The sequence below is a fragment of the Nyctibius grandis genome, chromosome 22, assembly GCF_013368605.1.
Source record: "Nyctibius grandis isolate bNycGra1 chromosome 22, bNycGra1.pri, whole genome shotgun sequence".
NCBI lineage: Eukaryota > Metazoa > Chordata > Aves > Nyctibiiformes > Nyctibiidae > Nyctibius > Nyctibius grandis.
Window position 1 is genome coordinate 5,341,784 of NC_090679.1, and position 25,506 is coordinate 5,367,289.

General features: G+C 44.1%; 1 protein-coding gene across 1 annotated transcript; it reads left to right on the forward strand.

The window, feature by feature from the left end:
- The first annotated feature begins 11,129 nt into the window (after positions 1-11,129).
- Positions 11,130-24,648, forward strand: NPM1 (nucleophosmin 1). Its single transcript, XM_068417273.1, has 11 exons — positions 11,130-11,264; positions 11,995-12,074; positions 15,051-15,170; positions 15,980-16,073; positions 16,840-16,943; positions 17,475-17,539; positions 18,039-18,093; positions 19,704-19,793; positions 20,569-20,670; positions 23,246-23,320; positions 24,296-24,648. The coding sequence occupies exons 1-11, from the start codon at positions 11,201-11,203 to the stop codon at positions 24,332-24,334; spliced, it is 888 nt and encodes a 295-aa protein (XP_068273374.1). The 5' UTR covers positions 11,130-11,200; the 3' UTR covers positions 24,335-24,648.
- The last annotated feature ends 858 nt before the right edge of the window (positions 24,649-25,506 follow it).

The following is a 25,506-nucleotide window of genomic DNA, read 5'->3' on the forward strand; positions in this document are numbered from 1 at the left end:
CCCCTCCTTCCAAAAAAAAAAAAAAATTCATCAAAACAAAAGAGCTTTAAAATGCCTCGCTATCCCACATCATTAATAAAATATACAGTGTACTTAGCCTTTAATTGCAAATGTACATTTTGAAAGAAAATACTTTTTTAAAAAATAAATGGTTTTCCGTCTCTCCCAGCTGTCCAGCGCCAGAGCTGGGGACCCGCTCACCCCAGCCAGATGTGCCACCCTCCCTTTTGAAGTGGCGTGTTTCAAACAACAGCAACATCTCCTGCGTGTTTTAGGTCTGTTTGTGTGGGCTGGGATATTGTTTCCCTCACTTAGACGGGTAAGGCGCTGAGTCAGGTAAGCCGTGCTGGTCAGATGGGCCTTGCTAAGCCCCCAGCTGGGTTTGGGGTCTGGCAGGCCTCTGCCCAGGCTGGCGATGCTGATGCTCCTGCCGGCTCCTGGCTGTTGAACCAGCGCCGTGACACCAGAGAGGTTTGTCAGCAAGTCCAAAGCGTTCAGGTGGAGCACCTTTGCAGTGGGAACCCAAAGTGGGAAGGGCTTGTGTCCTTCCTTTGCCCCGTGCTAAAATGGGATTCACTTTGCATAGACACGCTGCAGCATCTGCCTTGAAAAAAAAGTCAAATATTCCCCCCCTGCTGCCCTTGCCTGGGTTTGTGTTTACAACTTCACTCCTCTGAGAAGACAGCAGGAAAAAAAAATATAAGATTAACCATTTTGTACACTTGATGGCTTCATTGGACAGGCAGTAAATCAATACAATTGAATTGGAGAAGATAGTGTTCAAATGCTATTATCTGTCTCTCTGTTATTGAGCTGGGATCCTCAGACTGACTTACAGAGATCCCTCCACCTCCAGGATTCCCTTCCCCGGGAAACCTGCAGGATTCAACCTGCCCCAGGGCTCGCCTGAACCCACCGGGCAGGCCTGCACTTTCCTGCAGGTTTCATCCTTTTGGGGTTTGTTACCCAAAATACGTCCTGTTTGGGTTTCCTGTTACACGGTGAGGTTGTTGGAGTGCAAGCAGGAAATCATCTTAAATGCTGATGCTGGTGCAAGATACTGTACCCACGGCGCTAGAGGAGAAATCTGCCTGCAGAGCCGAGGGTGGCAATGCTGTGTGCCCCAGGGGAGTGTTGCCAGGGCTGGAAGCAGGGCCTTTAGAGAGCTCATCTGGTCCTCTGCGGATTTGCTTTTGCCTTCCAGCAGCGAGATCGCCAGCGAAGGTTCGGCTGCCGCAGTCCCTGCGATCGTGGGCATTTATTTATTCACGGCTGCTTGGAGAGCACAGGGATTTTACCCGAAGGAATTTCCTGGTGCTCCCTGCCTGATCCGAGTGCCCGTATTTCCACAGCTTTCCAGGAAAGATGATGGCACAGTGAAGCTTGTTTTTTGCAGAAAAGAAGAGTCGTCCGTAACAGATTAAGATATTCAAAAGGCCAGATGTAATGTTGATTAAATGGGTCTGACCCCAGCAAAGTTGCTGCTAAGTTATACCTTCGTAAATGAAAGGTAAATTAAGCCATAAGAAACGCGGTAAGGACTGGTGCTGATTTCCAGACTTAAAACATATTTTGTTAGCAAAATATTCTGTTTCTCTAATACAGGCTTTAATATTTTAAAGTCACCCTTACGTGGTGGCATAAAGGTTAAAAATTCTTTGTTTACAGGTGAAATCCCCACTCCTGCTCTCATAGATCTTTTCCCAGCCCCAATAATTTGCTCAATTTTCACTTCGACATCTGTAATTTCAGAGTGCCCTCTGGTGCACAGACATCTCTGGTGCACGGCCCTCACTCATGCCTCTTCCCTCTGACACATCCACTTCTAAAAATTTGCTTTTATTTATCCCTGTTGTTTCACGCTTCCTACAAGGGGTATCAAACCCAAATGCGAGTCCCCATTCTGTAAATGCACTGACGTGAACGTAGTGTGAGTACCCTGGGAGCTCCCAGACTTCACGTTCGTTAATGAAGGGTTCTGCTTATCTGATGGCAAAATCAGAGCCCAAAACTGAGATTAAAATGGTCTCCTGTTGCCACCAATGAGAAAAACACCTGGGGTGTGGGCTCTTGGTTCAGTTTGAGCAGCAGCTTGTGTAAGCGGTGACACTCCTCCGGTGCGGTGCCACCGAAGGCGGTGAGCCTCGCTGCACAGACGTGGCTGCAGAACTGATGCGTGTTTTCCAATGTATTAACAAGAAACAAGTGAGCCAAAATAATCCTTGCCTTGTCTCCCGTGGATTTAACATACCTGGAGGATGAGGTTCTTACATTGACTAACAACATTTCTGTCTGATCTCTTTTTTCATTACATGGAGTGACTTTTTTTTTTTTTCCCAGTTCAATTAGTTTTGGAAACATGAGTCTACAACGATGCTATGTGTTGTGAAACAAAACCAGTGGAGCCTCTGTGAACCAAAGGCTACACACTCTTCAGCACTATGGGGAGGAACAGGCGCGTTATGGGATGGTGCTGGGAGGACCAGTGGAGGTACCATGGCTCTGCAGGGACCTTGGATGCTGGCAGCAGGTGACAATAAGACATGTCAGGTCTAACAAGTGGGTGCCTGGGAACCCCTCAGTTGACCTTTGCTCCCCTATGGCCAACATACACATCGTGGGTTTGTAGCTGACTGCGACTGGTTCCGTTTAGATCAGGTCTGATGCAACCTGTTGGTGGATGCCACAATGACTGTGACAGAGCACAAAGGGACAGCAGTGTGGACCTCATGGACCTTGTGGAGCCCACCCACCTGGTCTGCTCAGCTCCAGCACAGCTGTGTGCTGCTTGCTCTGACGGATGCCCGGGCACATGGGAGGTGTCCCTGCCACATGCCAGGCATGTTTGCTAGTCAGGAAAGTACAAGAGTGACAAACCATTCTGCAAGCAAGCGCAACACAGTGACAGCACATGGGCGACACTAACTTTAGGAGTGCCAAGTGCTAATTGACCTGTCAACAGCTAGCTATTATTAAAGGTGTTCCTGGGACAGACCTTCCCACCTCAAAACTCTGCTGGTGAAGAAGCTGGAGGGGTTCTGGGCTCTTGCTAAGGTGACAGAAATGGCAAATGATAAGTAAAGTGACTGACGAGTGCTGGTTTGTAATTAAATGTTAAAAGGCACCATGACCAAGGTAAATTAAATTGATGGGCCCAGCCTGGCAGCAGCAGGAAGCTGCTGAGATGTGCACAGTACATCTGGTTGTGTCAGACCAGTTAATGTTTTTTACTTAACAAAACAAAGCGAAGATCTTGGCAAAGAGGCAAAGAGCTCTGCAGAAGCTTGTTAGAGATTTGCAAATAGAGAGCGCAGCCTGAAAAGTGCAGTACAAGACAGATGGGAACTCTTATTTTGAGGTTGCTGTCAGCACTCAAGACTTCCACATTTTAGATGAAATTGAAGAAGTATTGAAAAATCATCTCTTCCTGAGGAAGCTGGAAATCCTCTTTCTTTTAAAGGAAGTTCTACATTCTTTTGAGAACTAACATCTCAACCAGTGGTAAACCCATCGCTTTCTTTTTAAAAGTCTGAATCACACAGACGTGCACCATTCGTGACAAGAGTTCCCAACTGGTATGGGCAATGCAGAGAATTAATTAATAGGAGGTCCACGTGGTTTTCCTTTGCGTCATCCAGAAGTCAAGTGAGTTGGGTAACTTTGCCATTGTATGTAGCTGCTCTGGGGACTAGTTTTCCCCACTACAGGATGAAGCTGTGCGATGAGCATCAAGATGATCATGTGAATATTTTGTCACCTTTCTGGCTCTTGAGCTGCAGGTCTGTTTGGAACACCTGGCATTGAGCCTGGGCTGAGGAGCCCCTTGCCTCTTCCCTGTTCGGATCAGATGCGATGCTCAGCCAGCCCAGTGTCTGGCTGCCAAAAGTGACTTGAAGAAGTGCATGAGAGCAGGTTAAGATTACAGTGATATTTTCCCCAGAATATCTTACCAAATCGTTCAAGGACTTCTCGAGCCAGAGAACGTTGTCTTTTGTCCACCCTCCCTTGCCTGATTTTTCTTCTATGTGTGTGTCCAATGCACGTAAAGTTCTGGTGTCCCCAGCATCCTGTGGCAGTGACTTCCACAGTTCTGCTACGTGTTGGGTGAGGATCTGCCTCCTCCTTTTTTTAATTTAATCTGCCACCTACAAGTTTATGCCCTCTATTTCTTGTATTAGGAGAAACAGCAGACAGTTGTTTCTTGGTCTCCATGCTTCTTGTTATTGAATAGCCCTTTATTTTGTGTCTTTTCACAACAGGACTATTGCTATTTATAGCAGTCAAGATGTGGTTGTACCCCACACTCATACACCAACCTAATGATATTTTCTGATTCTCTCCCAGTGATTCCTAACATTCAATTTGATTTTGTGACCTTTGCAGAGCTTCAGACAGATCATTGAGCTGTGTGTTACATCTCTAAAGTCACGTTTGTGATCAGAGATCAGACCAGAGCCCATTGTTTCATCCACAAAATTTTCACAACTGTAATTTGAAAGTATGATAAACATTCATTTGTTCAGTAAATATCTTTGTCCAAAAGCCTCCAGAAGCCTATAAGCTGGAGACTGTTGTGAAGAGGGTGAAATGCAGCAGTGCAGGAGCTGGCATGATAAGGAAACATCAGCCTCTCCAGGTTTGTGTGTGGATTCTGCAGATTTTTTTTCTTTTCTGCGGGTTTTTTTCAGGGAGGGGTGGTGGGGAGAAACACAGAAGGGTTCATTGAACGCTGGAGATGTGGAGCTGCCTGTCTGCCTGTTGCTCTGAGAGATCAGAAATAATGTTGGCCATGATTTTGACTCTCTTGACATCGTATTATCAACTGCGTATGCCAGTGGGATCTTGGGGACAAAACATGACCTTTGACTGGTGTACTTGAGGTCCTTACACAACATGTGAGCAAGGTCAAACACAGCAGAGAACCAAGGGAAGGATAAAGTAGGATTACTTTCTTTCCTGAGCAGATTTCTTTTGAATGTGGAAGCTGCGAGAGGTGTTGAGGAAGGCAGAAAAGATTCTCACTGAGCCAAATGGGGTCTGGCACACACCTCAGTGACGTTTCTTGGCCTGTGAGTTAATTTGGATCATGCCACCCCAGCTCTGAGGCCTATGACTGTGGCTGAGGGCCCTCAGCCTCTACCACGCAACACTTCTAGTAAGCGATCCTCTAGCAGGAAAGGTGTAGATAGGAACAGAGACAACCCTCATCTGGGAGACCTGGAGGACTGCATGCAATGTGGGAGATAATGCAGACAGGTACGTAGGCAGCTCATTTGGGGTCACTAGATGGTGCTGTTGATCTTGAAATGAGAACAGACAGTTCGGAAGAGGGAATCTCTGCTGAACTTGTACCCAGAGAGTCTGCCCAAAATTATGGTTGACTGGCAGCGTCTTACAATGCTTCCCAAACGTGAAATGGACCTGCACTTCAGGCTCTGACAGTGAAGCTATAGAGTCCAAGGAGTACCACAAACACAGGAGAATGAGGAACTGGACAAGTGTGTGCTGTGGGCCCACCCCATGGCCTTAGCTCTGTCCTTCCCTGAGCCTGCGGGAACCACGGGGCACAGGGGAGATGATTTTAAAGTACTGCAGAAGCAGTAGATGTGAAAAGTGATCACCAGAACAGGCTACTTTTATGTGGAGTACCAGGTATTCTCTCCCATCTCCATGGCCTTGGTCGCCTGTAGGTGGTCAGCAGAGCTCACACACTTCTCCAGTGATGCAGAGCATGATTTTGGGATGAAGTTCATTGGATTTAACAAGCAGAGAAGTGCATTGGCTGGCAGCAGGTATAGCAGCAAATGATATTCCAGGGGAGGCATTACAGACAAGCTCATGGGGCAAGGGCATCTGGCATCATTGGAGCAGAGTAGCTGAAACAGTGACATGTAGTCTGCATCGCCAGCTTTACGAGCACATGGCTTATGGAGCTCTTCAGTGACATATTCCTTTCTGAAACATCTCAGCCCCACCAACTCCAAGCTTTTACTACTCCTTCTACTGGGATGTGGTCTCACCTTTGGGACCAGCAAGACACAGAAAGTTTCAAGGTATGTTGACTTTTAGGGACAATTTTTTTCCAAGAAAAAAGAGCCAGGAAACAGTGCAGGTGGAGAAGCAATCTGTGTGTAAGACATGCCCTGGAGCCATGGTTCCCAGGGAGGAAACAGCACCTGGGAGTGCCAATAGGATCCTTGATTTAAAATGTTGCTGCAAAGCTGTGTATGTGCACAATATGCAGAAGCTGGTAGAATTCAGTTTTTGTGCTGATTATATCCTGTTTAAGGACCAGAGACCCTCATTTGGCAAGGACTGTCCTGAATATTGGCAAGGGCTGGTGAAAATGTTCAGGATACTGTTTCTCCTTGAATTGTATCCGGTACGCAGTTTTTCCCTCTTTAAAAGGAATGGCTCTAACCCATGTCCAGCATGGAGGCAGGCAAGGAGAGACGCCTCATCCCTGCATCAGGTCATATAACTCAATGGGAGAAGCATCCTTCTTTCTTACACCTTGTCTTCTTTCCTCCCTCCCTCCCCGAAGTGTGGCCATGCGAACGCAGGTACTCCAACATCTAGCTCCTGGTCCATGACCAGGATATGGTCCAAGTCACCACAAAAATCCAACTTTTACTGTTGACTATTGCAAACACTCAGCTGAGATCCAGGCTCGTACCACCACTTGGGCATGCGTAGAGCCATAGCTGAACCTCAGCTGCATGCAAAAAAACCCAAGTGTACAATTTTGCTGTCTTTTTGATAAGGGACCTATATTCAGATACACGTTGTATTATTTCTAAATTAGAACTAATTATCCCATACTCAAGGCTTGATCGTTCATATCATTCATACCAAATGTTTAGATCCTGTGTCTGTTGGTATGGCTTTTAGAGTATTTAAGAAAAAAAAAAAAAAAGGAGAAAAAAGAGAAATTTCAGGCTATCTCAAGTTTTACTGTTGTGATGCTAACACCTGGTGTAACCTGTCTGTGTAACTTCATTTCTTATCATCACTGTGGTACCTGAGTGACCTCCTTGTGGACATCCTGGCTTGTCTGTCATTTCTCCCTTTTAGGGATGAATGTCTGAAATCGGGCCCTAACATGAGAAGGATCCCTTGACAGCTATATACAAGAATATAGAAGAGATGGAGCAGCACCAGCACATGCTTCAGAAGCACATGAGCCAGGTTATCAGCCTCCCTTGGCTCCCCTTCCAGTACGCAGCTTTCTCTGGTGCTGAAGTATCTTCTGATGCAGACCTTCATGGTGCTCTGCATAAATACTGTGTTACAGGCAAAGCTGGGGATAGAACAGACAGTGCATTAAAGAAAGATGATGAAGAAAACTTCTGGTGTTCACCCATGGCAGGATTAGCAGTAAAAAAATGGACTGCAGGTAAGAAATAAGACAACTAGGTAAGGACGGTGTTCCACCACATCTCCCTGTCCTGAGCTGGCTGCAAACCCACCTGGAAGTGGAGGGAAATGATAACCCCGAGGACAAGTCTTCTCAAAGCAACCCCGCAGCTCTCAGCTGTGCTGCACCTCCGAGTTTAGGGCACAGGTTGGCCTGACACTGCAGGACAGACAGCTCTGTCCTCACTGTCACTGCAATGCTGGAACAGCATCCTGCTCCTGCTAACGGTGTATTAATGGTAATAGCTAGTGCCTCCTTTGTGCTGCCCCATCCGATGATTGCAATCCGCGGTTATTTCGGGTTAAATTGAAATATTTTGATTTACAGGTTTGAAATCAGTCTTTTTGATATCAAGGAAGGGTAAGTGTTTTGATGACTTTTAAGATTTTGGCCCTGAGTTCTTTGGGGCAGAAATTATTGACCGGTGAAAGGAGGAGGAGCCTGGTGAAGATGTTATGTGACAGCTATGGGGCAACACAGCTAAAGATTATGTCATTATGTCACTATGTAAATTAAGATAGCATAGGAAATATTTATTTGTGTCTGTAGCTTCTGATTGCTTGACTGCAACTGTGCTGCGGCTCTAACCGTGTTTAAAATGCGATTTCCTAAGTTTTGTAAAAGCTTACTAAAAAGAGAATTACATTAAGGGAAACCATGTTGACTCCGATTTCTTCCTCAGTTCTCCCTGTACAGCTATTTCTAAATCACTCCGAAGCTTTTTCAGCTATGCTGAGTATTACATAGCATAGAGTATGGCAGAGTAAAATGATCGATATTGTAATGGACTTCTCAGCCTAGTACATGACAGAAATAATAAATGTTGTGATGTATGACAGCCCTTCTAAAGCCCTATGGAGCCAAAGGAGATGCAGTAAGCATATATCTCCTCCTTCCTACCCCTGTTTTGCTTCTCTGTGTCTGTCCTTTGTTTCCTCCCACATTTATTTCCTCAATAATGGAAGACTGTAATTGAATTAAAAGCGACTCAGTACGCACAAGAACATGCTGTGGCTGCAACCACTCCTCTTCGACAGCACGGGGTGGACTTCTGTAACCGTGGACTGCTTTGTGAGCTGCCAAGTGCTGCATGGAGTAGGGTTTTGACCAGTAGCCACATACTCCTGTTGGCATTACACCGCGTAAATGTACACGCAAACAGCTGCAACCTCTTTCACTATTAGCACGTAGCAGTCACCTTCCCGCTCCAGTCTGTTAAAACTTAATTTTAAATTTTGATACCAGTTCCCATTTTCAAGCCAAATCAAACAAATATCTTCATCTGTACAGCTCTTCTTGGCTGAGATGTCTGATCAATAAATGATGCCTTTCTTCCGCCAGTGAAGCTACCACACTCGGTGAGTTTCCCTGCTTCTGCCACTTCATGAATCCCTGTGCATATCTTCTCTATACTGCATTGCCAAACTGCCACTCTTTCTCCATTGCTTCTTAAAGGTAATACGAAATGAACCAAACCAAAGGTTAGTAAATTAAATAAACGTTGTTCCTGTTTCCTAGGGAAATTTCAAGTGGAGTAAATGGGAAGGGTGGTTCATGACCCTTAAGTGATCGCTCTGCTCTCCCCTTTTTGACTCGACATCCATCAGGGTGTTATTTCTATACAGGCAAGTGGCACACAGGTTGCAAATTAACAATGTCTGTACCATAGAATGCAAAGGAAGGAAAAAAAAATTTGATTGTATTTCTGGTTTTGCTTAAATACTGTTGTCACATGCTACAAGGGTGTCACCCTATATTTAAGTAAAGAGAAGAGCTGGTAGGAAGGTGAGAAGCAGAATGGAAAAAAAACCCACTAATTTTAACCTGTATCAGCATTTCCAAATCAGCTGTTACTGCACCAGTATAGCAAACTGGCCCAGAGAAATGGCAGAGATGGAGCCCTCACAGCATTGGTGTCATGGTGAGCAGGGTGCTGGACCAGGTGGCCTCCAGAGGTGCCTTCCAGATGGAATTATCCTGTGACTCTAGAAGAGGGCTCTCACAGCAGCCCAAATCCCCCGTCCTCCCTCACCTGGTAAGCTGCACTACTATTTATTCCTATACCTTGTTTTCACACACAAGTCAATTTTATTATTATTGTCTTTTAGTTAGCCTGTGGCAATCCACTTGACAACACCTCAGTAGAAGATCTGCTTTAATGTTAACAGGGTTGTAGGGGGACATATCCCGGTGAACCTGTGGCTTGAGTAACCTTGTATTGGGAAACCAGTCGTGTCTTGCAAATAGGAGACTTTACATTTGACAATAAGTTGAATGTATATGTACTGTGGAACTGTATTTACTGTTTTTCAAAGGAGTGAGCTTTTGGGAGAGTGAGAAAGAAGGTGACTGCCACGTTTTGGCAGGTAAGATTTATTTTACCACTGCGTCAGTTCTTTTTTGTTTCAGTTTGTCTCATTTTCTTACTTTATGAATATGAACGTAAGTGTTACGAATACAAACCACACATTTCAAATTAATGGAGGGATACAAGCACTAAGAGGCTACATACTTTTATTTTTGAAGAGTGGATGTTCAGGTAAAGAAGTTTTGAGATTAGCTAGTTTATAGCACCCAACACATCTGACTTTTACAGATCAGCCCCTGGACACGAGGACAGCCTGGAACGGTAACTCGAAGGTGTGCCCTGCCCAGGGCCAGTGGTGGAGTATCTGTGGTAATGCACATGTAAGCTTCTTCAGGGCTTGTGGCTGTCAGTACAATAAAAAAACCTGACTTAATTCTGTTGTGACACACTGATGTCCCCACGTGCCAATTCACATGGAGTAGTTCACTCCCATCACATACCAGCTGAAAGGGGGTTCCCAAAATAGTGTTGGTCTCTGATCCTCAGAGCCCAGAAGCACAGGGAGCAGTAACTCAGGATGGCAGCTCATCTTCATAGGTACAGACAGGAAAAGGGGCTGCCGTTTTGTTTTTTTTTTTTTAATCAAAGCTGACCGGGGCTGTCAGCTCATGGCACACACAGTAGAACATGGAGAGTATGTTTCACTGCAAGGCGGCCTTCCTCGATGGGGGGAACACTGGCAGATCCAGCTCCTCTGGCCTGCAGGGCAGTGATGCCTGCGGAGGCTCTGGGGTCTGTGAGCCGCGCTGGGCGCGGAGCCCCCCGAGGGAGGCCGCCCCGGGCCGCCTGTCCCGCTCACCGCCGAGCTGGGCGGCCGGCCCTTGCGAGCGCTGTACATTCAGCCGGCCAGGGAGGCATTCAGCCACCGAGCGCCCAGGCCGCACCTCCCCCGGGCCGCGGGACCCTCCGCCGCCGGGCCCTGCCCGTTCGCGCCCGCGGACAGCCATTTCACGGCGCCGCCCGGCCGGTCCCTTCAGGTAATAGCGGCAAGCGGGCACCTGCCTGGGCGGCGCTCGCCGCCCTTTCCCCGCTGGGCGCGCTGGCGAGGCCACGCCGGCCCCACGCGTGACAGCGCGGCCACCCGCGGGCGGCCCGCCCCGGCGCTGCGGGCCCGCAGCCGCTCCGTGGGGCGCGGGGGCCGCCCCGGCCGCCTCCATCTTGTGCCGGCCGCGGCCCCCCGCGCGCGGCGGGCGGCACGGGCCGCGCCCGCGACCCCTCCAGCTCTGCGCGCGGGGGCGGGGCGGCGCGTGCGCAGAGGCGAGGCGTTGGGCCGCGGGGGCGTGGCCGGGCTCGCGGATCTCGCGAGATCTCGCAGGCTATATCTGGGAGGGGGCGGGGGCGTGGCTTCCTTTAGTGCGCGTCCGTCCTCCGTGCCGTACGCAGTGCCGCGCAGACCGCGCCAGCAGGCCCAGAAGATGGAGGACAGCGCCATGGACATGGAGAGCATGGGTCCCCTGCGCCCCCAGACCTTTCTCTTTGGTAACGGCCTTACCGCGCTCCCGGTGCCCGCCGGCCCGGCCCCTCCGCTCCCTTAGGCCTCGGGGCCTAGCGGGAGGTGGCCCGAGGCGGTGGGGGCCGCGGCCTGGGGCCGGCCTTGCGCCGCGCCTCAGCGGGGAGGCGGGTGGGGGACGGGAGGGGCCTTGTCGGGGGAGGGGGCGCGCCGCGGCCGTGACCGCCGCGCGCTGCTCGGCGGCGCGCACCCCACGTGGCGGACCGCTGGCACGTGGCGGCGGCCCGGCCCGGCCCGGTGCGCTTTTGTCCTCCTGCTCCCGACCGTTCCTAAGGACGCGGCCGCGCTCGGAGCGCCCAGCCGGCGGGCGGCGGCCGAGCACATGGCAGCGCGGCGGAGCACGTGGAGGGCGGCGGGCCGTGGCACGCCTTGCCTGCCGCCGGGCCCTGGGGGCAGGCCCGGCCGCCGGCGCTGGGCGTCCCGGGGGATGGCGTACCCGCGGGCAGCGAGAAGGCTGAAGGGGGGTGGGCTCGCAGCGGATGGGCTTGAAAGGGCCGGGCGAGGAGCTGCGCGGTCGGCAGTAGGCCGCGGACTCGCCTGGGGTTTTCCCCACCCCACGTGCTTCTCTCGTGGGCCTGGCGTGCCGTTGGTTTTCTGTGCTAGTACAGAGCCTCGGAGCATCAGGTTTTAAAATAACTGGTTACAAATACTTGCATCTGAATTAAACTGTGTGCTTATAATTAACTGGTCTTTTTACAGGCTGCGAGCTTAAAGCAGATAAGGAGTATCAGTTCAAAGTAGATGATGAAGAAAATGAGCATCAGTTGTCTTTGAGAACGGCAAGTATTTGGTTATTAAGTAGCGGCATGCAGTGTTGTGAGAAGTGAGCTTTTTAACACGCGCCTTTATTTCCTTAAAGTTGTCTTTTAGTGGTAAGTGTTGTTACGTGAATCTGTTAAATACTAAGCTCTTGTTGGGAGTGGAGCCTACCATGTCACTTGAAATATTTGCTGTATTGGAAAAAAAAAATTAAAATATGCACTGATGTTTTGTTGTTACAGCAAGCAATACAGATCTGGAAAAGTTTAAAAATGAATTCACAGTAGGTTATTAAATTTATACTAGATGGAATTAAAGGCCAGAATATATACACTGACATCTCTAATGCAGTAGTGCAGAATGCTACAGGAGCACAGGAGGGAGGAAAGACTTATAAGGATCATGTGTGGGCACATTTTAGTAGGCTTTATTAAAAACATTATTTTGAAAAGCCTTACCATATATTCCCCAAACATAATTCCAGTGCTTTTTTCAGTAAGCAGCTAATAACTAAATCTAAAGAAGTGAGGGATTATGTTTTATTGTCCTTAGTGTAGCTCTCTCTAAGCATGTTTACTGGCAAACTCTCTGTTTCATTCAGATAATGCATCTAATAGGCTATTTGCTGAGCAAGATACTCCTGGAAATCAGGATCTGTACACTGGGAGTTCTTAGATGTGTCCTTAGGTCTTTCTGCTGCCACAGCAAGCAAGACACAGTATTTCCAGGCTTCTGTTCTGGGCTGAGCATGTTACTTTTGATTAGCAAAAAGATAATATGCCACAACTTCATGGGCAAGGAATTTAGAGTTGTAGCATCTGTCTACTTTGTTTTATTATTGTGTTTATTGAAATACAACGAGGTACCTTGATACCTGGAAATGAGAGTCTTGCAGTTGTGGATTACTTCCTACAGCAGAACAGTTTCCTACATTGCATAATAATGCTCTCCAAACTTACTGACAGTGATACTTAAATCACTTTAATATAGGTATTACAGTTTTGTGAAGCATGTGTCTTCAGTTCTTACATTTTATGAAAATCACAGCCTGGACTTGACAATGACTAATTTGTTCTTAATTAGAATTTCTTTTGAGGGAAGAATATAACCGTAAAGTATGCATAGGACAAGTTCATGCAGATAGTTCTCATATCTGAATGTTTGTCATGCAGATGAAATTTGTCACTGAGTGGTACTTGAGTTGTATGTCTTTATCCAAAGATCTTGGTTTTGGAAGATTGCCTATGGCATCTCTTCTGATGCTGTGCACTCTTCATGGGGAATGAAGGAGATTGGAGGCATACCAGTACTTAGTTTTTAGGGTTGGGGGGGGAAAAAAAGTCTTAATTCAATAACCTGTCTTTAAAGACAAAAGATGATACACAGGAGAAATGTGGGCTGAAGTAACAAATGACAAATGGGAAATGTCTTAGGGGCTTGGAAGATATTAGACATGGCTACAAACAGAAAATGCATTGGCAAGCAGAAGAAGGAGTTGATGGAAGATAAAGTGTGAAGGTAGCAAATACCTTGTGCATCTGATAAAAAACTAGATATATAAAGATTGACTGACAGATGTCAATTAAGATACAAATGTGGGGATGGACTTGGGTGTGAGGTACAGAAAGAAGTGGGGAGAAAAAAGGATAAAAGTGAAAAAGGAGGAGGATTGATGCATGTAGAGGTAGAAAGTGGCATGAGGGTTTCTGTAGATATCTTACTAATGATTCCTGAGGACACAGAGGGATCGTCACTGCTTCATTACCTATTTATTGGCAGTGTGCATTCCTTCAGTGTAGAAATTAAAGCACATGAATGGATACTTGCCAGACGTTCAGTAAATAATTAATAGCAAGTGCCGTGGTATTGCTTGAACTGCTGCAAATGACAGGAGTAACTGGGGGTGGAGGGTGTGCTCTGACATTCCTGTCCTGGTGGGTAGTTCCACCAGCTGAACGATGCAGTGTTGTCGCTAACCCGTTTGAGAGGTGAGATCAGAGCAGCGATTTCATGTCTTTAACTTGACAGTAACAAAACTCGCCAGGACCAGTGAATCCTGTATCCTGGTTCTCAGCCTTCAGCCTGATACATCTTGTCTGGGTCATTATGGTCTGCCCAAAACTTAGCTCTTGGACAATGCAAATTTGAGTTGTATACCTCTGCCTGAAGTGTTTACAGCCACGTCTTCCATGGAGGATGGAAAGCTTTCTTTTCATGGGCCTTGGGAAAGGAAACAAGAGCGCATTGTTCACTTGTCTTGGGAGTAATTGTACTTCAAGGGATTCTTGGTTTTCACATCTCATGCGTGTAATTCTGACTCAGATGCCAGAGGTTCAGAGAACTGGAATTTCAGACCTCTCCCATGTCTCACTAATTTGCCTCCCTGCAGCTATGATTTTTGACTCTTCAGAAAGTGCCAGACTTGTACCCAGTGTAAGGAATCCAGACACTTGAGTTTTGAAATGCTCTGGGACAGCAGCTCTCAGTCCTTGGTGAATTAACGCAGAAGGCGTATGCATAAATGACAGTACTGGACTGAGCAGTTGTTATGACTTAACTCCTCATTGAATGTCAAGCAAAGAATGTAGTGTGATGAAGTGAAGCAATTGGCAGATGAAACATGGCAGGAAGGGGAAGGATAAAGGCTGTGATTCTGTAGTAGTGATAGCAGTTGTTTCCCTTCCTCCAGGCATGTGCTTGTACTTCTTCCTTCGGGCCAGCTTCAGTGCTGACTGGACTTGTCACTGACCCATTTCAATGCAATAATCCAGGAGCAAAAGGTCTCCTTTTCACTCTCAACAAAACACATGCCTTGAGTTGCACCTTACAAGTGCCAGTGTTGTGGGGAAAGAGAGGACATTGGCTTGGGGAGGAGTGCAACTGAATCAGCAGTCAGAAATACAAACTTCAGTCTTGAGATGCGAAATGTTGAATGGAGTTTAAAGACTTCAGAATATTTGGGAAGATTCTCAGAATATGTGCTGTTTACTTCACAGGTTACTTTAGGGGCTGGAGCCAAAGACGAATTACACGTTGTAGAAGCAGAAGCATTGGACTATGAAGGCAACCCTACTAAAGTAGTACTGGCATCTCTGAAAATGTCAGTGCAGCCTACGGTAAGTACAGGAACTTAAAAAACTCTACTATCACTTGGGTCTCAGGTGAGAAAGACAAGTTAGAAAAGGTTTTGGTTGACTGAATTTTAGTGAAACTGCACAGTGGGCAGTAGGTTCAGACAAGTGTCAGTCTGGCATGTGTAGGAAATACAAGCTAAATATGAATGTGATTTTTTTTTTTTTTGTGCCTAGTAGATTTTACTCTAGCCATCGAGAGACGATAGACTTTTGTTCAGATGACGTGGTTCTTTTTTAAGAAGTTATAGTTATGCATGCCATCTCTGCATATAGAAATGTGTTTGCAAGCAGATTATCTACAGCCTGTGTTGCGTTCTTTGAGCCTGAGATGAGAAAAATCTAGTTTTACTGCAGGTCCCAAGCTCTTAAGAGATTTGAAGGATGACTGCTATCCTTGTTTTAAAGGCACCCTACTTGTCATTCCTGCCATCTGGAATGTAATTTGAGTCTGTGTTGCTGATGTTGTGCAAGTGGAACTGCACAATGCTAGGGGCAGGTGTGATGGATAATGTTCAAATGGGCATTGCTGCCAAGAGGAGTTAGAAACAAATGGGGATTGGTCTGGCTTTGAAAAATGTGCTGTAATTATGATAAGCAATGAGAGTGTAGTAAACCGTGTTGTGGCTTATTTACCCTGATTTGACTCACTTTTGGGATATTCTGTCAGATGAAAACTTGGAGTAACTGTATTAGCTTTGGCATCCATGGATGTTGGTGCTCCTGGTTTCATTTGAATGGATTGTCTGTTAAGCACGTTTTGCTTGAATAAATTACAATGCTTTTTTCCTTAGGTTTCATTAGGTGGCTTTGAGATCACACCACCGGTGGTCTTGAGGTTGAAATGTGGTTCAGGACCTGTTTACGTCAGTGGTCAACATCTCGTAGGTATGTATTACACTGGTTACTAGTTTGTGGTCTTGCTACCTGCCAGCACCAGCAGAACTTGTGTGATATATCTGGTATTTCAAGCAGTACTTTCTCAATACTGACCCTCTGACTCTTTAATTCACTGTCCTCAGAGGCATGAGTTAACTGTAGGACAAAGGAGTTTGGAGAAATGCTTGCATACCTCTTCTTGCCTCTTGTTTTGTATGGATAAGGGCAGTTCGTCAGCCTTGCAATTTGAGTTCTAATTTCTGTCCTTAAAAATAGGTGTTAGGTTCCTGGTGTTAGTGTTTCACAGCAGAAAGCTGTGAGCTTTCTGTTTATTAGTTGAGAGTGAGAAGACTGCCCATGAAATAGTTTTGAGTTTGCACTAAAAACTTAAGCTAGGACTAGCCTTCTCCTTTGTAGAATTGTCTTTGAAACTGATTTTTAGAAGTTCTTTTAAATGTGTCTCCTTAGAAATGGAGAAAACTTTATTCTTGAGTTTCTATGGCTTCTTTTATGTGAGGAACATTACAGGCAGCGTATGGATGGTTAATCACCCATTTTTTATTTCAGTGTAGTAGTATCTGCATACAGTCAACAGGAAGTTTCTGATCTCAGTGGTTAGGTTGCTAGTAGGAAGCTTCCTATCATTTCAGGACCTCACTAAGACCTTGCCTGTTTAGTTGTGGGTGATACTCTTCTGTTTGTTCTTTACTAGCAATTGTGTTTTAACTGTTGTTAAATGAGGTGAGTTTTTTACACATTGTCATCCTTTTATCAGCCTTAGAGGAAGAACCAGAATCAGACGATGAGGAAGATGATGCAAAAATTGTGAACACTTCAACAAAGAGACCAGCAAGTGGAGGAGGAGCTAAAACACCACAGGTATGTATGCTTTCAACCAGCTTGCTGCAGAATTTTCTTTTGGTTTGGTATTAACGCTGCCATTAGGAGTAAGCAGTTAAATGGCCTGCTATGATTTACTTAATAGGTGGTCGACTGACATCTGTGGAGAAGAATTATTTTGTATTTGGGTCTTGACAAATACTAAATTAAGAAGTGTAGTTAAGTATGGATAGTTTCCAAAGCTTTGCTAGAGGGGCTAATACAGAGGCCACTTCTATGTGGAAGTTTTGTCCACTACAGTGACTGAGTGTGCAGATTCTAGTATAAACATCAGTGCACTGCAAGAGTTCAAATGCTGATTGAAGCTCTGTAGTGTAGAAGGAAAGGTTCATAGCTCCCAGTGTGCTGTAAATTTGTCAGTAGCTTTTGACTTGTCAGCTGTAACATGTTGATTTTTAGCTAAATTGATGAATGATAGTCTTGTAATTATGCCACAAATTGTTGTGGATCAAGGTTGCTGTTTATTAAGACAAAATGGTATTGACACTTCACATACTTACCTGTTTTAAGAAAAAAGCAAAATTATCAGAAGATGATGAGGAGGATGATGAAGACGAGGAGGAGGATGATGATGAGTATGTATTCTTTTTTTTGATAATGCATTTTGAAATACCAGGTTAACTTTCAGAATACAAATTGTGTGACGTAACTGGATGTGAGCAAGCTACTTTATCTTGGCTACAAAAAAAGCAGAATTACCTCAAGTTTATCTCAGCAATGCAATCTAAATTAGTTACTAAAATATGTCTTACTGTGTTATAATACTTAGTTTCATGTAATTCATTAACTTCTAATAAATTTAGAATGTCTTTATTAGTAGTAGTGGAAGTCCTTAGATACATGTCTTCAGTATTGAAGCAGAAGGGAACACATTTAATGGCTTTAACAGTAGAAGTGGAGTATTTGGCCAAACACCTTGCTGTGTGTTAAGGTATAAAGTAGATTTGGGAAGATTACTTGCTTCCTTCTTGAATAAAACATTTTATTGGAGGTGAGGGGGAAGACTTAATTCCTAATGTGATTAAAGCTGTGAGCATGAATCTTGAGTTATGGTGACTGCCTTTCTAATTGTAGTGATGAGGATGACTTAGAGGATGATGAGGAAGAGATGAAAACACCAATGAAGAAAGTAAGTGGCTTATATGTACACACACATTGTGACCCTCTTCACTCATGAAGGATTAAACAGCCTTTTTAATGAAGTTGAAAGGAAGTGAGTGATAACACCAGATGGACTTAATATCTGCAGCTAAGTTAATTCAGACAGAGCAAGTGCTAACACCTCAACTTACTAAGAGGTGCTAATTTACTGTCCTGATTTTGAGTCATCTTTGAGGATTCGTATGAAGACCCCTAAAGCAGAAGGTGGGGGGAGGAAGCTGTGTTTCTGTGAGATAGCTGTTTAAGTTTGAACTCTGCATTTATTGTAATGCAGAAGCTAACTGAAATGTCCACTTTGTGTAGTGTTCTGTTTCATAATTGACTGGATACCAATACAAGGGATGACAGTAACTGGGCAGATAGTCCCCTAAATCAATGAGTTCAAGCACAGCTATTTGGAACGTGTGAATGGGGTGATTTTGATTTAGCTTAGTCTGTGTGAAGAAATTGTAATAGGACATTAGAATGCTTAAGTGTGAATGTGCATCCAGACCATGTTTTATTTACTTCACTGCAGAGGGGTGGCCGGGTTCCTAGCAGCATGCATTTGCTCATGTGCGGTTGTCAGACCAGTGTGATCTGGTGTATGGCTATTGGGCAGCAAATAAAATCCTGCTCTAAGATGTGGGTTGTGCTTTGCCATTTCGATTAGTCGTGCTTGCTGTGCAAAAGATCTTGTTAGCAGCCTAACTTTCAATGAAAAAGGGATCTAAATGTGTGAGCCCATTGGAAAAGGTTCACTTCAAGTGGCCAAGTGCTTGAATGTGAAGTTCCATCAGCCCTTGAGTGCCATCTGGTGGTAAAATACACTGTGAGACAGCTTGGCAGCTGCAGAGGTAGAAGGCAGTATTTTTTTGAATTTGTGTACTGTGGCTTCAATTTATATTTACATATCTCCTGTTTAGAAACAAACATTTAATGTTCTACTTCACTATATGCTGCTTTGTTCTCATGAATTTCTATAGGTGATAGTGCACAATAGTTTAAGGCCCGGTAAAGACAATCTGAGCTGCAGATTTCCTGCCATCTAATCGAATCTAGTGTGACTGGAAGAAATGGTCCCTTGATTTATATAGGAATATAAGAATCCAGTTCTTAAATATACATGTGACATTGCCCCCACACATCCCAGATGATGTTTCTATATGAAATGCCAAGCAAGAATGATTGTGTTACAAAAACAAGGAGCACGGAATCAGATCTTGGAATTGCAGTGCTGTATGGAATTAGTCACATGCAATATCTGCCCCCGAGAGTCTGCATGATAACATCTAAGGAAAGATGTAATATGTAAGGAAAACGTAGTGGTGGTCCCCCATAGTTGCATGGCATCATGATGAAACTTGATCTTGGTGATGTTACGTGTTGTGCTGCACCACAGTTTTTCATTTGAGTTCCTGCAGCATACATGCTTTTTGGTTAAATAATGGATGCTGATCGTGTTGCATGGGCAATGAGAATGCTTTTTGGTTTGTTAAATAGTATGTATTTGTCACTAAGTCTTGAGTATTATGCTAATGAGCTTAACATTTACTAGCAGTTTTTCATGGCCAATGAACTGAAGTGTTTTCTTTTCAGCCTGTCCGTGATACTCCAGGAAAAAATATGCAGAAAGCAAAGCAAAATGGAAAAGACTCTAAGCCGTCCACACCAGCATCTAAATCAAAAGTGAGTGAAGACAAATGAGTAAACCAAATGTAAATGTTTATTCTAGCGTGGAAGCTAGTTTTCTTGCCTAAGGGTAATATTAAATAATGTCCTAACCATTAAATTAGGTTTTTGAATCTTGAGATGGAGCATGCTGGGGATACTGTTTGTTGCTTCATGTTCCCCTGTGAAACTTCAGTGATCAATGTATAACTACAACAGCCAAGACTGGAAATCAGACATGCTGTCCCTTGTGAGGATTGGTGTCCAGCCGTTTAAAATACAAGCCTGTTTCTTTTTTTGTGTAGCTGCTTGTACAAGAGGATGAGTGTACTCGAACATGCATGCAAGGAAGGTTGGTACAGTAATTAGTGTGGGATGGACGGATGGCAGGATAGCATCTGAAAGGCAGAGCAGATGTGTGCCTTTTAAAGCATGACCTAATCTGGCTGCAGTTACGGGTTAAACTCTAAATCACTGAATGTTTGGGCTATTTTCAATTTCATTTCTTTTGGGAGAAAGAGCTGTGTAGGCACCTGCCCAGAAGTATAAGATACTAGCTATGCTAACTGTAGTAACTCCAAATCTAAATGTTTTTCTTTTCCTTGTCTCTGAGGAATGTGCTGGAAGCACAGATTTAACTTGAACTATTTGAAGTATTTATGTGATGGCTAGTTGGTTTATTCCATAAAAATTCTACAGTAGGTTTTAACATTCTTGTTTTTAGAAAACTTGATCTTGTATACTAAGCGGCTTTAGGTATGTGCAAGTTCCTAACAAAATGAATAATTTTCAGACTCCAGATTCCAAGAAGGATAAATCTCTAACTCCAAAAACACCAAAAGTCCCTCTGTCGGTAGAGGAGATAAAAGCAAAAATGCAAGCGTCCATAGATAAGGTGAGTTTTCAGAAACTTCAGGTTTGTCAGCCTTATTTTTATTTACACTTCCACAGATCAGAGGAATTGGATGTTTTTGAGAAATGGTCACACATCACTGCTGTGCTGTCATCGGAGTATGTTGATGTTGAGGCTCAGGGAAATGAAAACTCATTTGGGGACAAAAGCCTCTGTACTCATGAGAAACAAAAACGCCTACTTTGTTTTCCTCCAGTAGCTTCTGTTCCTCCAGTGGTGGTGACTAGTAATTTGGTATTTTTTAGTGAACTGTCTCAGTTAAAATTTTTTTAAAAACCACAACAAAACAAAGCAACAAACTTCAGGTGATATTTATTCTAAAGTTGTCTTTGCTAGCGTGCACGTTTTATTTTAGGCAACTAGAGTAAAGCAGAGTTCTTCACATGCTTGGAATTGCTTGGTCGTAAAGCAGTGTCCAGCTTCGATATCCAGATGCTTGTAAAGCTTTATGACTTCCAGAAGGGGGAGATAGGTGCTTGTGATATGCGTTAATGAATCAATGAAGACCTGAAAGCATTTGCTTTCTGAACTGGAGATCTGGTGTTAATTCAGTCTTCTCTCAGTGGATGTTTCATCTTTTGAAGGTCACAGAGCAGTCACTCGGCCTTCGGTTGCTGTCAGCTGTGACTAGCACTTCAAGGTTGTACATATGACTAGTATTCTTAGCTGCTATTTAAGTATAAAAAAGAAAATGGCATTTTAGTTATAGACTGGTTGGGTAAAAGTGTAGTGGGTAATAGCAATTCTTTCCCCCTTAGCCAGGTTTGGAAACCTGTGTGCTAGCCAGGTGTGCAGTTCCGTACACACCTGTACTGTAGAATAGGTGGTTGTGAGGATCTGAAATCTAGACTGTACGAGTTCTGGTTTTACTTCACTAGCTCAGGAGTGTGCTTGTAAATCACATGCTCATTTGCGACTGACACAGATTCTTCACTGGAGATCTGTTTTTGGCTAAAGCCTACGCTGATGTTGGTGCTATGAGGAATTCTGTGGTTTTTATTTTGGTCAGAGATGATAAACTTCTTCTCTTTACATGGGCCATCAAGTCATCCACAGAATTAGGATTATCTTCTGCTTAGATTCTTGATGTTTTGAGGCGGTTTTGTCCCAGGAATGCAAAATAAGATAAGAAGTGTTTCAATATAGATTGGATGCAGAGTGAGCAATGACAGACAGCTTGTGATCAGGATCGAAATGCATATCCCTGAATTGTGAACCTGACAGTGATGGATGGTATTCTGCTAGGTCAGACTAACCTCTTGGGTCTCGTGGATGCTAGGGTGGTTTTTTGTGTGACTCGGAGGAGCCACGATTAGTGTTGTTTCTGCAGTGTAAGCAGAAGTGGCAGAGCTGCTCACAGTAGGCGGATGTCCCTGTGGAGGGAAGCATGCAGACCAGATAACTGGCAAGTAGCTTTAGAATATCTGTTGCTGAAGGGTTTTTAGTGGGAAATGCTGCGCAAGCACAAATAATGTAGAAGCAGTAGCAGGCAACTTAATTTAATGTTTTCCAAGGTGGTGCTAGAGCATACCTTAGTAAGCAAAAGGCTTGTGCGTTGTCATATACAATAGCACTTCTAGCTGATGGCAAGTTAGCACCTTTGGAAATCACTTTTATTATTTTATTAAATTATTAGAGTGGAACTGCTGTATTATGTAGTAAGTAGGTGTCAACAAGCTAATAGAAAAGCATCGGTGCTTGACAGAACCCAGGGGTAAGACATCGTCCAAATCCGAGCTTTCTGGTTGCTGTATTGCAGTTTCACATATTCCTAATGTAGCTTTGTTTCCTTTGAACATAAAATTGCTGTCTTCTGCAATGTGCGGAGTAGCAGCTAAGTATACTGTCATAATTGGCTAGGTATATTGCAACTGATGTACCTGAAAAATGGGGAAAATATTACTCACGGGGCATATGAAAATAAATTGATGCCTCTTAAAAGTAGTGTGCTGTACTATTTTGCCTGGAGATAGGAGAAGACGTGAAGATAAACCTAGTTTGACAAATTACTCAATCTGCTTTGTGCATTTGAGTATGTCCAAAGATAATTTCAGAGATACAAGCAAATGTCTCTAGAACAATTCTTTAAATCCATAGAACTAATGTATTAGAGTGAGTCTTAAAAGGTGGGTGGGAGATCAGTTAAGTTTTTGCTTTAGAGAGCTGAAGTTGAAAACCTACCTGTGAAGGATAGTAATGTCTCAAGTTGCATGCTGTACTAAGAATCCATAAATATAGAATTAGTTTAGTTTATCTGAATAGCACATGAGTGTTGACAACACACAAGGTTATCTTAAGTGGTGAATGCTTGCTGTTCCTTTTTTGCAAGCATCTTTGGTCATGCTCGCAGCCATTTGGGTGTGTAGGCACTCCTGTGAGAAATACCTGGGTAAAGAAGCAAACTTTTAAAAATGGTTTAAAAGCAGATTGGTTTGGGATATTGCAGGGTGAGTCCAGTAAAATTCCATGTGTATTGTAAAGGGGTTAAGCTTCATAAGTTATTTATTGGAATTATTAAATGACCTGCATACACTAAAGCTTGCTTTTTTCAACATAGGGTTCTTCCCTTCCTAAGCTGGAACCCAAATTTGCCAACTATGTTAAGAATTGCTTCAGGACGGAGGACCAGAAGGTAACTGAATTTATTGGAACTTGATAAAGTCCAAAAACTTTTATAACCTGACTTAGGGATTCTTTTCCACTTCTTAATCTTTACAAGCTTTGGACTGTTTCAAAGGGTTACAAACCACGAACAATACTTCAAATTAAATAAATGGGAATGGTTTTAAGGGTTTAGTTGGCTAAGGTGGGAAAGCTAATATTTTATTACATTTTTCCAGCTTTTATATGGTTGGTAAATTATCTCTTGCTTACTAAACCCACAGAATTTTCCTTTTGGCACCATATTGGCAAAGGAAATGAGCTGTGGTTTTTCTTGCTGCTGAATTTGGCCACCTAGGCCAGTCTGCTGCTCAGCCTTTTGTTGGGGAGGGTGTCTGGGAGGGGGAACTGTTTTGTGATTGAGATTATGGCTTTCTTGCTACATTTTCTCCCAAAGTCAACTGAACTCTTGTGCGAGGGCAAGCCAAAAGGTGGTATCAGGAAGTAAATTTCTGAATTAGTTATTACTCAACATATACTAGGCTAAAATGTGTCTTAGATTTCCCTATCAAAATTCCTGTGAGTTAAAAACTTTCTTCCAGTGACAGAATTCCTTATGCTTTCCTGCTTCCTTCAGTGGTTCAGAGTAAACTTGTCTGATAGGCAAATTGATAGGTTCTTGAAGGAATGTTTAAAAGCAGTTAGCCTCAGCTACTGGAGTTGGTCTGACATTAGCCAGGGTAGGCAGAGTTCAGCCAATATTTGCCTAGCCGGTCCACACCCATCCTCTCACTTACCTTCACTGAATTCTTACTATTGTGACTTAGAGTGAATAAATCTTCTAGCAGAAGGACCTAAAGTCTTGCTTTTGACTTGATTTTCTCTGAAAGGAATGCATTTTTTGTTGTAATTTAATGTCAATATTTTGTGGAGTAAGTGGAGATAGTAAACTGAAAATAATTAGAAAAATGGATTTCAATTTCTAACTTTTTGTGTACACTTCCAGGTCATTCAAGCTCTCTGGCAGTGGAGACAGACTCTGTAAGAAAAGAAAACAGTTTAAACAGTTCATTAAAATCTGCAGTCTTATTTCTGTAACCATTATTTGGCTGTCCTTTTTACAAATGCTGAAAGAGCTTTCCCTACCATGTCTGATAAATGTCATCCAGATTACCTTGCCAAGAATGTGTTGTCCAAAATGCCTGTTTAGTTTTCAAAGACGGGACTCCACCCTCAGCTTCATTTTAAGTATGTATGGAATGTTTTGATAAGGCATGGTGGTGGTGGTGGTCAGACAAATGGAAATGGTGGGGAGACTAAATGTATGTGGAAAAAAATAAAATTTAGTATTTTAATAAAGTACTATCGTTTCTTTTTTTATGGGTTGGGGGCAGTCTGCATACTGAACCTGGAAGATAACAGGGCTTTAAAGTTCTCATAGGAACTACTGCTAAGTATTTTAGCTACTTCTCTTTACCAAGTACACAGCAGATAGTCTCATTTATGTTGTGAACTTTAAAAAGAACTTTACTGCAATTCTGTGAGCTTTACAGCTACAGAGCAGATGATTGGTGAGAAGACATAAGCGGTAAGCGGGACTTTATTCTTGTCTGGAAGTGACCACTAATTGTATAATTGCCTAAAACAGCCTTTCCTGCATCTCGATTTCTGACCTGCTTCATTGCTCCTTGGTTTATGGTTTCTCTCTAACAACTTGAGTTTGCAGGGCTTGTGACTCCACTTGTAAAATGTAATACTTTTGATTTGGGAATTGCTGGCTGTGCCATTCCTCTGAGGGGCTGCAGTCTCTGAGGTTGTCTCACGTAATGACTCTTTTGAGGGTTTTGTGGAGAAGAGTATTAGCTTGAATGCTGTAGGGGTGTGCCTAGAGACCTCACTGAGGGAGATCAGTGCCAGTGGATAAGTTCCTGGGAGTGATGAGGAGCTAATCTCCAGCAAATCCCAAAAGCCCAGTTGGGCAGGTAGTCATGTCACAGTTCTGTGGGTCTTTTCTGATTATTGCCTGGGGATGAGACTAAGGCTGAGTTAAAACAAATTTCTGGACCATTCTTGGTTGTCATATAAAGTAGAAATGCCAAGGTATAAGGGCCCTTCCAGATGAAGGGGAAGGAAAAGATGGATATCATGCCTGGCACTGAACTCTTCCTCAGGGCTTTCGGCTAAATGCTGTATCACTTCATATGCTTGACTGCTAGA